Below are 14,998 nucleotides of genomic sequence, written 5' to 3'. Positions count from 1 at the left end.
CTGTCTGCTTGGATCCCTCCACCTCTACGACGGGTGCGTAGCACCTGTCTAGCAGCAAACTCTCATCCCTTTGCTGTCCAACTCTCTAATGCAAGAGTTAACCGTTACTCCCAGTCCTTCCTTTACGCAACAGGTCAACTTTGGAACACACTTCCTCTATCTGTATTTCCTACTTCCTATGATCTCCAGTCTTTGAAACGCAGTGTGTTCGGGTATCTCGAAATGAACGGATCTTGAATTTGGCTCTCTTTTGCATTGTTTTTGTTTTTTCTTGGAAGGATCGGTTTGTAGGCTTCTGGCCTTTGGTTCCTTCTTTCTTGCATAAAAAAAAAATATATCCCCAAAAGAAGAACAATCATAAATAGGGGAAAGTGAGCACATGAATTACAGTGAAACTCCCCAGGTCGGTTCGTCTGATTCTCTGATAATATCTTCAGTTATTTAAAATTTTCCACCATTATTTTTTAAGGAGGATTAGGCCCCCTGCAAAATTTATGAAGGATACAAAATATGGGAAGGAAGGCAGATATTGCTTTGATTTCTTAGTACATGTTGTAGAATGGGTTCCCATCCGCTAACTGTTACTACTACTGCTATGTCTTACTCAATGTATCCTGGTATATCACCCCTTCATATATGCCACCACTGCGATCATGTGGGTTTTACATCGCGGAACTGACTTATATGATGCAGTAATATCATTTTGTAATCTCTCAAATCGGCATGCATATCACAGGCTTGGTTATGCAGGTTTCATGTGTTCTCTGAATGCACAGGAAGAAACAGCACATCTACTGTAGTTTGTTCTGCACACCCACGAGGGGCCAGGCCTTATGAGGGTTGTATTGAGAGGTAATTGGTAGAGGTGGTGTGTCTGAAGTGTGTCAGAGGTGTATGTAGTGTGCTGGCGGGGTGTGTCTGAGGTGCGTGTCCAGAGACAAATGGAGCCTTTTGAGATGTACTGCGGTGGTGGATACGGTTGGGGTGGGTGCGGTTATCAAAGATGACCGTTGTCTTGTTTCCTCCACATCTTGCTGCAAGTAGACAATTTTATTAAGCTTTGGGGAAACGTCTTGCAATGAGACAGGTAATCATAGCCCCATCTAACGAGTTCGAGAGGGCTATCATGGGGTGGATTAGATCGTCTAGAGATATCACGAATATAATTTAAAACATACATCACAGCACCGAAGAAGTTAACCTCGTCAGTAGTCGAGGGATGTCCTGAGCTGAATAACATCGTCGGGTGGCTCACAGGAAGGGAAAAGTCGCCATTTTTGTGGGGGCGAGTTACAAAAGGAACTCGCCTGGAACGAAGACAACTTAACTGGAAGGAAGAAGCTTATGTGGAATGGAAGAAGCTTATCTGGAATGGAAGAATCTTGAATGGAAGAAGCTTATCTGGAATGGAAGCTTATCTGGAATGGAAACTTATCTGGAATGGAAACTTATCTGGAACGGAAAGAGCTTATCTGGAATGGAAGCTTATCTGGAATGGAAGAGCTTATCTGGAATAGAAGGAGCTTATCTAGAATGGAGGAAGCTTATCTGGAATTGAGAAGGCTTTTATGGAATGGAGGGAAACTTTTCTAGCTTGGAGGGAAATTTATCTTCAGTGTACAAAATTTGTTTAGACTGGAGGGGTGCTCAGTCAGCATGGGGGACTTATTTAGAATGGAGGAAGTGTACCTAGAACAGAGGATGTGTACCTAGAGAGGAGGGAGATTAACACCTTCCATCCAGTGATTTTTTTTTTTTTTTTACCTCCACAGACGAAAATGAGGGAAGTTATGTATTCGCCCGTGTGTGTGTCTGTATATGCACAAGCTCTCTCAAAAAGCTGTTATCGGATTTCAATAAAATTTGGTGAATAGGTGGGCTGAGGGTCTAGAAAGAGTTTACCAGATTCTGAGGTGGATCTGGATGTGCACGTAAGAAATCAGAAATCATATTGGTGTTGGTGAAGGAACGCGCTCTCAGAAAGTGTGTAACAGGGCAGACCAAGGCCGTAGACTTTATTTTGTGAGATCGTAACAGTATTCGTCTTACAGTATTGAATAAAGTGTTACTGACGGTGGTGTAAGTATGCCACCTTTGAGTACTTTCTAGTTCTTTCTGTTTTACTGTTAACACCACTGGACGATTTTAGTCAGCTTAGGGGAGACTTTTAGATCTGGATGAGTTAAAAATATTCTTATTTAACCATTCCACTATAAAGCATCTCTCCTCACCTGAAGAAAGTTGTCTGGAGGTAGTAGTAATAATCCAGTTAATACGGTACCGGATTCACAGGATTAACATTATTATATTTAAATGATTAAGAAGACTTTGTTTCTTGAATATTTACTTTTTTTTTTCAGGGGATGAGCTTCACCAACGCCTGTTCTGGTGTAGCAGCGACGAGGGGCAAACGGGTAAGTTATTGTCTTTATATGTGTTTGTTTGCTTGTAACACACACACACACACACACACACACACACACACACACACTGTCACGAATCAATCCGCGACATTTCCCTTTTGTGAGAAGCCACGAGCTATTAGTGGAACACTCACTGCGTATCGCTCAGCTAACCGTTTCTCCCTCCATTTCGGGGTACACTTTTCAAAACATTCGTCACTGTTTTCAAAAGTGACCGATTTAATGCACGTCACTAAGTGCTGTACTGAGCGATACTATTGTTTTCTTTATTGTTCGCCCCTGCTTGCACTTGACCGTTAAAAATGCGGCCGAGTGCTCCGCTTTTCTTTCCCACGACTTGGGCAGTCTAGTGTTTGCTGTGACGGAGACAGGACCTGTGCAGCAGTGCGAGAGGTCAGCTAGTACCCAAACTCCACTTACAGTTTCTCCAAGCTCCCACCTTTAGTTCTCCAGCTTTGGGTGATACACCGCATTCATTGACTAGTATTTCCTTTTTTGTATTTTGTAGTCATAAGAGTTTAGTTAAGGTGTTTTTTCCTAGGCGTAAGTATTTAGCTTTTGTGTGAGTGAGTGAGTGCGTCTCATTAATTTGATTTGAATTGTAACGTTAAATTTATTTTTTTGTAATCAATAAATTTAACAGTTCTTTTTCTTGAGCTCAGTGTAAAGTAAAATCTTGTTTCATTTCTCCAAATTAAGCTTATTTTCCATATAGCTCCTAGCTTGCATAAACGTTTGCTTTCATAAGTGGTACTTAGACCAGTCTTGTTGTATTAACTTAAAATCCGTTGTGCCATAGGAGTTAAGCATCAGCAAGGACCTGATTATTATTATTAGTATTAGTTATTTATTGTCAGGGGTGAAGTAACTTTCTCCAGAGGCTAACAGTACAGTAATTCAGCACTTGTGAGTAATTAGTCTCTGCTGTGTACTGTTGAGAAAGTTTATAAATTCTCGTTCTTAGAGAATCGTTGCTTGATTTAGCAAGACAATCATTGTCTCTGCTCTTTAATATTATTGAATATTAATATCAATTTAAATAACATTTAAACATATATTTTAAAAATACTGTGTTATTATAAAAACCCCGTGACACACACACACAACACACACACACAATTCTAATGCTAAAACTTCATTAAATACATGCTTTCCATTATAGGGTTAGGCATTAAGATTTAAAATAGATTCTTATTATGATTTTTTCCCCTAAATGTATCCATTATACAACATGTGGAAGGAAAAGGAAGGAAAGAAGAGAGACGGGAAAGGAATGAAAGAGAAAAAGAGGAGAACTTAAAGGAAAGGAAGGGAGGGGAAAACGAGAGAAAACGAGTAGAGGAAGGAAAGGAAGGGAAGAAAAAAAGACGCAAGAGGTGAAAAAAGAAAAGAAAAGAGAAGGGAAGAGAGGGGAAGAGGCAAAAAGAAAAGAGTAGGAAAACGATGCGATGCAGGGAGACGGAAAGGGATGAGAAGGGAAGTGAGAGGGAGAGATGGGAGGGAAAGAGACGAGAAGAGCAGGGAAGTGAAAGGGAGAGATGGGAGAGTGAAATGAGGAGAGAAGGGAAGGAGGAGAAAGAAAGAAGAGATGGGGAAACAAGGGAGAGGAAGGAAGGGGAAAAGAAGACGCATAAAAGAAGTGAAGCGAAGAGAAAGGGGAGAAAAGAAACAGGAAAGATATAGAAGGAGGTGAGTGTAAGGGAGAGATGTAGCGAGAGCAAAAGTGAAAAGCTGTGAATGCATGCAAAGGAAGTAGAAGAGAAGAGGAGGGAGAGGATATATATATATATATATATATATATATATATATATATATATATATATATATATATATATATATATATATATCATCGTCAGCCGTTTCAGTGTCCAATGCAGGACCGGCCTATCCCGAACGAAGTGGGGACGATACAGCCAATGTATCTCTACCAAGTGGCTTAGGCTGTCTGGTAGAGATTGTATGTAGGGTGAGAAATGCTTGTAAGTTAACTGTAGTGTTGGAGTGGCTTTGGATGTGTGTGTAGTCTGTGAACCAAGTGTAATCGGCCCGCGCTAGCCGACTGGGTGCAAGCATACTTTTTAGTATGTGACACTGGTTCAACTACAGCACCCCTTGTGTCCGCCAAGCAGTACGTGGCCAGAAGAACGCTCCCAAAGTTTATTACCCTGGCGGGGCGCGAACCCTCGTTCATCAGTGTACGAAAATGCACACTTTACCACTGTACCACAGAGGCTTCATATATATATATATATATATATATATATATATATATATATATATATATATATATATATATATATATATATATATATATATATTCTTATACAGGTAGGTAGGTGGGGGTGCTCACCATCCACTCAATCGATGTAGTGCTGGTCTTGGGTGTCTGCCCTTTCCTCTCCTCCATCCTTCTGCCTGTGGGTGACTCTACGCTGAGTGACAAGCCAAATGGTTTCCTGTACACCAGGAAACCATTTACAACGCCGGGTGGTAACCATATAACCAAATTTCGGCACCTGGTGGTTGAGTGGGTAATTACGGCACTCCAATCGGATTGAGCCGGTGAAGGTTATATCCAAGGGGTGGTTGGGGTTTGTTGCTCACGTAATGCCACTCAGGGATGAGTGAGGCTGGTCACTCATAAATTTCAGGACCAACTTGCCTAGCCCTGGGCTCCTACGCTTCTCGTGGGGCAATGGGATGATATATATATATATATATATATATATATATATATATATATATATATATATATATATATATATATATATATATATATATATATATTGTGAACGATACCGCTACCTTCCTTATCTAAGAGCGCGTCCACACATGTGCTCGAACTAGTGCTGGCAACATGTAAGCAACACAGTAAGGAACACGCTGCAAACATGCTGGGAACAGCAGCGTCCAGATCATTTTGGCAACATCATGATGAAGTCTCAGCTGCCTCGTATGAACACACTTATTCCATCGCCTCAGCTGCCAGTGTACGAAGCTGCACTGACACATGTTTGCATACATCTGTCCAAATACTGCTGCAAACATGTTCCCGAACATGTTGCCAGCCGTGTTGCCAACATATGTTCGAGGGCACGTGTGGACGTGACCTAATGGAGGCATAGAGCGTATTTTGTAATGGCACATCGAGATAAAACACTTTCAGTCATACAGTGCCATCCGAAGTCAAACGCTTACAGAAGACTGTTTGAAATTTGTTGCCTGTCACCATGCATTTTTTTTGTCATGCAAGAGGAGGTAACTTCACGAGCATTCAGCCAGTGTTGCCGGTGTAGTAGACATTGCTAACCTTAAGAATTCTTAACCTTTCTATGAATCATTGTTAATAGGGGGGGAACCCTAAATGCCAAGTGCGCATGCACATATGATGACATCGCGGTGACGCTCAGTCCACCTCACCCTGTGTTGTACCTATGTAAAGATTCTGGGTTAGGTTAGATTAATATCCTTGTTCTCCCTCCTTAGTTGGGGGGCTCCCCCAGTCTCCACCCTCCATAACCTACCGTATTTACAATGGGTCAACAACAAGGAGGCTAGATGTGGAGTGGCCACTGTCATCCCCCAGGGCAAGACCCGTGAAACCAGAAGGCGGAGCTTAGTGCCCATATCAGATCACTCAAAACAAAGAGTTTCGTAGGTTATTATATATTTACCTAACATTCTGTAATTACCAAACTAGGCAACTCGACTTAACTTGTTGCCGGACAGGCAACACTGTCCTCTGCTCTCTTGATTCGATTTACCACTGTCACTGCTATAGGCAAGGATGGGACCCTGACTCTTGTATGGAAGTAGAAATTCTTTCGATTTTTGCCGATTTTAACTCTTTATATAGACTATGTCGTCTTTATCTTGTCGCTTTTTTGGCAGATAAAGAAACTTTGGCTTTACTTTAACGCCTTTGGTCTTACCAGTTTTCTTCCAGTTTAGGCCCAATTCACACGACCTGTTTTGGTTCCAACAGGCAGTCCGACGGCTAGACGCCATCGAGATTTCTTACATGCATTCTACTGTAACTGTTCACATGACCTGTCAAGCTGATGGCGGCAGCCGTCTGTCAGCCGACCGACTCATCATGGATATCTTCTTGAGAAATCCTGGCCAGCTAGCTGGCGACTTGACTCCGGCCTGATGGATTGGTGATGGCTCATGTGAACGAGGACACGTAGTGTACCTGTCCATTCCACGACTCGCAGTTACTGCCTTGTCCATGTAGATAACACATACAGTTCATTGCTTGGCATCGTGGACGAAAGGCTGATCAAACTTGTGCATACTTATGAAGAGTTATTTGATATGACTAACAAGAAGTACAGTGATAATCTGCCTAAAGATGAGATATAGAAAGTGGCTGATGTGGAAGTAAACAAACTAATTGAGTGTGTCATTAGCTTATTATACGTGACATTACACTTCATAATCTTTGCACATAAAATTAATTTTTTTCTGGCCTTAATACAGCGTATGGTATATCACTCAGCCTTAATACAGGACATGCTGTATCACTCTCAAGGTAGTGTGCTCCAACAGGTTTACTGAAAATTTTTACCTCATCATCTGCCAGTTCTTTTATACAGGGTCCAGAATTCTCCCTCGAACTTTCTCTTTTTCATTGACTGGTTAACCCATAACCTTTTCCTCTTTCCACGAACTTTTCCGTCCTCCTCCTCTTCTGATAGTAGAGCAATTGCTGCCAAATTCCTTAGAGACCAAGTGGTCATGATCCTCACGCAACAATGAGCACATACTGAATGACGATGCTGGACAGACTGGAACGCATCATGTGAATACTCAACATTCTGATGGTGTCAAGCCAGCAGCCTGCCTGTCGGAACCATAACGGGTTGTGTGAATCGGACCTTAGACGTTTGTCCTGACTTAGTCTCACCCAATCTCGGCATTGGTGTTGGGGTGCTTGGGTTGGCCCAGCTGAGACTGCCTGTGGTACTAAGCCGAACCCTGCTCATAGGGAGGGGGTACTTGGGGTCTAGCCCCTGGTCACAGGAAGCTCAGAAGCTGGCATGCAGTCAGGGCTGTTTTCTCTCGGTAGGGTAGGACTTCTTGTGACAGGGGGTTGCAGTCTGTTTGTGGGAAAACTCACACCCCCTTTAGAGGTGGATGGGTTTGGAGTCTAGTTTGTCCAGGGAAGTAAGTAGGAGATTGGGCTTCCAGGAGATCCTCAAAAAGGGAGCCTCAAGGCACACTTGTTTTGTTTGACGTGTCAGTGGGAGACACTTTGAATCCATGAGAGACAGTGGCAAGGAGAGAAATAAAACATCCCTTATCGAGTTTGAAGACCACAAAATGTAAACTGCAACAAATCTTCTCATGCCATATGTCTGTGTCACACATATAATTACACGGAAGGTAGCATTGTCGTATTAACATGCAGGGACGAGGATACTGATTTACAAAGAAAAATGTCACTAGGAATTTACAGATAATGAATTTAGTTCGGTCATGCCCCTTGAAGTCAAGGCAAAAAAAAAAAAAAAAAAAAAGGTGCTCTTCCGAGTTGATAATTATAATTCCAAAACATTTAGGAAGATACTGGAAATGAATCCATCCATCCATTCATCATCCAATCCTATGTCACCCTACAGAGGAGCATAGGAACCCGGGGTTAGGCAAAGTGGTCCTGACATTTAAGGTGAGAGTGAACTGGAAATGAAACCATGGATAAAAATCAGATGGGCATACGAGGAAGTGGAAAATATTTACATATTCCTTAGGGGCAACACCATGGTGATTTTTAAATAACTTCTGTTCTGAAAAGGCCATAGATAATGGAGTTGTACTATTTAGTCACAGAATTCCATAACACCAACTTAATAGAGAGGCCTATGTGCCAGTTGTGATATGTATGAGGTGCTAAGGACGGAGGATCATTCTTTTTCAAACGACAAAAGAATACAAAATATGCTCAGAGTGCACAATGGACGGGCATACATGGAAAGACTGTTGCTGAGAGCAATAGATGCATTAATTGTGGAGGTAACCACAGAACTTTGACCATGAAGTGCCCAAGCAGGAAAGAAATTTAAAAGCGGAAAGACCAAGAGGACAATGCGAGGATCAGTGTCCCAACTACCTTTGTCAGTGAAATACAGCATAGTGTCCCTGGGAGTGCTCAATCCCCCACACCAGAACTTCAGCATAGTGCCCCTGGAAATTCACCGACACCCCCACAAGGACCCCACGGAGGAGCAGCAGCAGCACACAGACATTCGGCGCGACAATGGCACAAGCCAGCCCAGGCCGTACGCCCCTATGACCCGGAGCCACCCCGCCGCCGCCATAGCAGGAATCCGGCACTACCTTCCAGGCGGGGTTCCACCAAACCATCTCGGGGTGGATTACTGTCTGTCCAGCTCTGATAAGCGCCCCTCAGGAGTTGGCCTGTAGCCACTCCCGCCTTCTACAGGAGTGTGCCAGTAGCCTCTCCGAAGGTGTCTTCCCTCTTGGGACAGCCTGTAGCCACCCGCCCCTCGTAAAGGAATCAGTCCAGCACCGACCTGAGGGTAATCAGGAGACTGCTGGTAGCCGCTCCTGCCTTTGTCAGAAGGTGTCCCTCTGGAGACGGCCTGTAGCCGCTCCACACCCCCTGCTGAAGAAGACGGCTGGTAGCTGCTCCCACCTTCGTCAGACGGCAGCCGCTCCGAAGGGATTGCCCCGAGTTGGCCTGTAGCTGCTCCCCACCCCTCCTACAGGAGTCGGCCTGTAGCTGCTCCCACCTGCGTCAGATGGCCGGTAGTCGCTCCGAAGGTGTTGTCCCCGATTCGGCCTGTAGCCGCTCCTCACCCCTCCTGCAGGAGACAGCCTGTAGTTGCTCCTGCCTTCGTCAGATGGCTGGTAGCCGCTCTGAAGGTGCTGCCCTTGAGTCGGCCTGTAGCCGCTCCCCACCCCTCCTGCAGGAGTCAGCCTATAGCCACTCCCGCCTTTGTCAGAGGGCTGGTAGCCACTCCAAAGGTGTCCCGAGGTGCCCTGGTTCCTATTCCCCCTCTCAGGCCCCGGCCAGTAGCCAGGCCTCGGCGCCTTATGGTCACGCCCCTGGGAATCCACGGCCAGTAGCCGGGCCTCACTGCTGGAACCAGGAGAGAGAAGTCCTGACGCCCCAGCGTGAGGCGAGTGTCCTGTCCTCCGACGCAGTGGACGTGGGAGAGTACTGGAGAGGCCTTATTGTCTCCCCAGGCCTCTGCTCTCTACGCATGGCCCTGGAGAAAACCCACCTGACGGACCCTGACACGGACCAGTGCCGCAGCCCCTCCCTGATGGTGCCGCCTGACTCTGGGGGCCGCAGCCCTAGGGAACTCCAGGCCCCTCCCAGAACTCCTGGGCGGGATCTCCTTACACCTCAACGACGGAGGACCTCCGAATCCGGCCAAGACCTGACCACAAGGTTCAGGGAATTGTTCGGCCCCAGTCCTGAGGGCCTTACTCCTGTCCCCAGCCCGGAGGAATCGGACCCCTTTGCCACCTGCAGCCCTTGACGAGAGAAGACGCCCTTGTGCACCATACCGTGCCGTCTCGGAACGCCCTACCCTGGCGGTGCCCCTGCCCCAGCCAAGCTGTCGCCGGCGTGTCTCCCTGCCGCACCCGCCCCTCATTAACTTGTGAGACAGTGACTTTGCCCTGAGTACAGTGGAACAGTGACAAGGTGATAGTGTACTCTCTTAGCACCAGGCCAGTGTTTACGTGACGGAAATGAAGGCCCAAACTACAAAAGAGGCAGAGTAGTGAACAATCCCTGTGAAACCTCAGTTACAGTGCATAAGACTCGTGTACGACTCCCTCCACATCATCCTCAGTGTAACAACCAAGTCGTGGAACTCAGATTAGTAATTGGTCTAGATGTCCCTTGCCCTTAGAAAATAATAAATCGAACACGCTATCAATACCCTCCACTTCATATTACTGTAAACATAATTAGACCTCAGTGCCTTACACCCTCCCCTAGTGAGCTTTACCCTAAACTCTCCCTCCCCTCCCCCCACGCGCGCCACCACCTTGGATCGGATTGTGATAATTAACAAATACCCCTTTGTACTTAGATAATATGAAGTGAACGTGCTGTCATTAACCTCTGCCTCATACTACCATAAATACAATTAGACCTTATACCCTCCCCTAGTGGGCCCTGTTGCTCACCCCTCCACGTACACCAATACCCTGGACTATATACTAATCCTGTACATTACCCTTGGAGTGTTATCCCACGTACTTACTACTGTAGTATCCTGCGAGATACTGAGAATCGAGTTATAAGAGTTTGTAATTGACCAAATATTGTGCTGTATCATCTGCTGTTGTCCTTTGTCTGACTAAGTAATACACGTGTAAAGGTTATTGCCTGAAGTTTTTGTGTCCTGCCTCCGTCTTATTTGTCCTAACCCCCGGTCTCGAAAGAGGACCCCGCTCCACTTTAGGTGTTCTAGGAGCGAGAAGTCGAACCTTAAACACCTAGCATTACAGCCAGTGCTACCAACAACAAACTACATGAACCAACTCCACTGGATAAGAATACGACAGCCCTGATCATGGTATGTACCTTTGAGGTGCACTTACAAAACATGGCGGAACATGGCACCAGTAACCGCAAACTGAACATCCGACTGAGGAGTAACCAGCGACAGTATAGCCGAAGATAATCCACCAAGCAAGAAAATATTCCAGAGCATGATCAACGTCATTCCGCCAGGTCCACAGGGAAAAAGACGTGAGGAAAAAGAAACTGGAACACAGCCGAGTCAAGTACAAGAACAACAGCAACAATATCAACAGCAGCAACATCACCATAACAACAACAGCAACAGCAAAAACAAGAGCAAACAAGCATTAGCGAAGACATGGATGAGGATATCACTTCAACTCTGAAAGAGATTTCTGGCAGTGGTATTGGATTTCGCACAACAGCTAACAATGTAGTCAGAGAACTGAGAAAAATTTATGATGCCAACAAGCTAACTCACCAAGGACCAAACTTTCCCACACTTGTGGGGATCAGCTCTATTATGCCTCCTGACATTGTGATAAACAACAACAGAACATGATATAACTTTACTATTACCCCAGGGCCACCGATATCTTCTGATGACATTCCTATTGGACTAGCTATAACAGCCAAGGCAATTAATATTATCTTCAGCCTTTGGTTCTCTACTCTTCAGATCTCCCATTCAGCCCCTCCGGTATCCCACTATAGTGGCTGAAACAATGACAAATGTAACATTACATTATTTATTATTCAATAAATCCACACATATCAGTCACATAATGCTATACCGCACAAATAATACTATACTCGCACAAACAATACTATACCCACACAAATGATATTATACTCTAACGTACAATGTTGTACTATCGCTAGCCTGAATTTCTGTACTCCCCAGGCTCGAAGAAAAGTTAGGCAGTCTAATGATGGTTCACGATGGCGGAATGCCTCACATACATCAAGCCCAACATTGTCACGCACGCCTACCATATAACCACAGTCATGAAACATGAATGAAAAACTTGTCATGAATGTAACTGAAAAAAGATGCAGGCATTCACATCACTTAATGCGCCTTTAAATACTTCTCGGTTTCCCATGCATTATGTGAACATGGTTCCTGTCCGAACTATCTTTTTCAGTGTTCACGGTACTCTCGAAGCTCCAAGTTAATATAAAAGCAGTGACAGTTCAGGCTCAATGAGAAGGAATTGAAAGCAGGAAGAAGAATGTGTGCATAATACTGATATCTGAATAATGATATATCCCCAATATTACTTGAATTAGTTACTTCACTGTTGTAATAATCACAGACTACGAAACTGTTTCGAAAAGGATAGTTCAAACAAAAACAGTGTTCACATGATGTGTAGGAAACCGAGAAGTATTTAAAGAGTGCATTAAGTGATATGGATGCCTTCATCTTTTTTCAGTTAAATTTTATGACAAGTTTCTCACTCATGTTCCATGACTGTGGTTAATTGGTGGGCGTGAATGACAGTGTTGTGTTTAATGTATGTGAGTCATTCCGTTATCGTGAGCCAGTATCAGACTGCCAGATTAACCGCGTCCACTCGCCTGGCTTTTCTTCAGCCCTGGTTTCGACTTCCCTCGAGCGAGAAGGGTAAAGAAACTAGGGATCGTGATAGTACACCTGGACACTTTTCTAGCTTTAACACTCAGCGTTGCCAACACTTCCCCTGTGCGAGTTCTGAGCTCACAGAGTTTCGAAGCATGGTCGTTGAATCATTTACAGCTGAGAGGAATGGGGTGCAGGGAGCGGAACTGACACGTGGTGTGGCGTTGGGGATGAGAAGGTGTGGGCCCTGAGGGACGAGGGGTGGAAGAGAGCAAAGGAATCATTTTTATTAACATAACACAGTATATGATGAAAGGACTTAAATCATTTGGACTGTATTATTGGGTAGTAGGGTGTCACCGCAAGCTTGTGTTACATATGCAGGCCATTCCGGGATTACTTCCGGCAATGAATTACGGAGAAATTTTGCGACAATAATTACGCTACAGCCTCTCTCCTCCCTCACCAGCCAATCCGACCAGCCACCCACACCATTCATATCAATGCACTCGAATTCGTCCACCCTGCTGCTTTTCTCTTGCATTCCATTCGCCTAAAGTTCATGTAACACCCGCATTTTTACGGAAATATCCTGACGCCTCTGAATATGCTTTCCTTTATGATCGGGCTGGTGACTTGATTAAGAGTCAGGGGTGTGTTCGATTCTAACCACTGACGTAACGTAGGATGAATCTTGTTTGAAAATGCAAGAAACAGCTGGGCAACCTCCACTTTTACTTTTCCCCACCGTGACACGGAATGCGAGAAGTGATGCAAGAGAGAGAGAGAGAGAGAGAGATGTAAGGAAGAGAGGGGAGGGGAAGGACGAGGATGAGGGAGGGGGAGGCAAAAGGAGAGGGACAGAAAGGAAGACGGAAAGGGAAAAAATGAGAGAGAGAGAGAGAGAGAGGCGAATATGGAGCGAGAGGTAGGCTGAGCTAGAGAGAAACGTGGAGGGGGGGAAGAGGGGGAGGGAAACGAGGGGAGGGGCAGGGAGAAAGAGGGTGAGGGAAAGGATGAGAGGGAGAGGGAGATTGGGCAAGAGGGAGAAGAAGAGGGCAGAAGAGGAGGTCCAAGGAGTAAGAGAGAGAGAGAGAGAGGGATCTTTCTCCGTGTTGGTGTAAGATGAGATGTCTCAACACAAGTTATCTTTATAGTATTGTTTGTGAAAATTTTATCGACTAAATGTACTATTAATATGGCAGGAATTCAAGTGTGCTTCACTCGCTGTTTTATTAATTCAAGATGAGAAAAAAAAAATCTTAAATGACAGTAATACATATCCGCACTTTTGATCTGTTTTTTATTACCACATGCACAGCCAGTCTGAGGATTTTATGTAATTATATAATTATATATAAATATATTTGTACAATAAATCAGCTCAGGTCCCCGAAACTCAGCTTTGGTGAGTCACATTAGAGGAGAGTAATGTAATTATCAATATTCTTTATTTCAACACATTTTCCTTTGTAGGGTAAATACGGTGTCATTTTTCTATTTATTTTTATGTTAATTATATTTTTCCCAACATAACTGGACAATTGTTATGAGTCGTTGTAATTAATCTCATGGAGTTAATACTCTGTCCTGAGGAGGAAAACGAGTGACTTAACACTGAACCTATTTTCTGCATGAGCTTATGCCAACACATCCAGCAGCGGCAATGTAAAACTGGGACGGTTAGACAAATTCATCTGGCGTTACGGGCCACGAACAGGACACAAACATGGCTGGCTCATAGAAATGCAATCGTCGTCCTTCGCCACACTGGCCTTACTCTGTGGGCCTTTACGTAAGAGCCACGTCTCATTAATTAGACTTTGTTCACACTGCAATATAATGATCAAGTGGATACGGCGACTTTATGAAACTGAAAGAATTATTAATCTGGATATACTGGCATTTTTTTTAAAAATCACAACCATAATAACACTTCTCTATAACGGTACAAGAATGGAAAATTGTAAACCAATGGTCACTGCTTTTCTGAGCTCAGCATGCATCCCTGGTGCATCACGGCGGCCACGTAGTCCGTCTAGTTATTCAGCCTCACGATTTTTGTTGCCAGTTGTGTAATAAAGGAATTACCCGATATTCTTAGTCCTTCACAGCCCCAAACGATCGTCTCTGGAAATCCATTTTAATCTGTCTTTCTTTAGTTAAAAAAAAAAAAAAAAAATGGCTGGAGGAATCTCAATATTAATATCCCACATCTTGATTTGACCATTCATTTGTTAGCTTTCTTGGGGAAGATTACTTTCACAGGCTTTCATGTTCTGGCTCTTTTTTTTTTTTTTTTAATAGTAATGAAAGTAGGAAATGAAAAACTCACACTCCTTCATTACTCGTGCACAGTACTTTCACTCACACACACATAATGTCGCTCGATTAGGGTTGCAAAATTCCCTGAAATTTTGAGCCCAGAAACTTTTCTTGGAAATTTTAGGAATTTATGGGAATAAATGGGAATAATCGGG

At 44.2% G+C, this 14,998-nt stretch overlaps 1 protein-coding gene across 1 annotated transcript in view; it reads left to right on the top strand.

The window, feature by feature from the left end:
* LOC145417517 (putative oxidoreductase YjmC) overlaps positions 1-14,998 on the top strand; it is a 113,152-nt gene that overhangs the window by 53,773 nt on the left and 44,381 nt on the right. Inside the window, exon 5 of the mRNA XM_080286225.1 lies at positions 2,361-2,414. Coding sequence (XP_080142351.1) covers positions 2,361-2,414 — 54 coding nt within the window. The remainder of the gene's footprint in view (positions 1-2,360; positions 2,415-14,998) is intronic.

Source organism: Coenobita brevimanus, chromosome 110 (assembly GCF_032717465.1).
Source record: "Coenobita brevimanus isolate Jiangsu-jjx chromosome 110, ASM3271746v2, whole genome shotgun sequence".
Classification (NCBI taxonomy): Eukaryota; Metazoa; Arthropoda; class Malacostraca; order Decapoda; family Coenobitidae; genus Coenobita; species Coenobita brevimanus.
The sequence above is the reverse complement of the archived record's forward strand: the minus strand, read 5'-3'. Positions and strand labels throughout refer to the sequence as shown.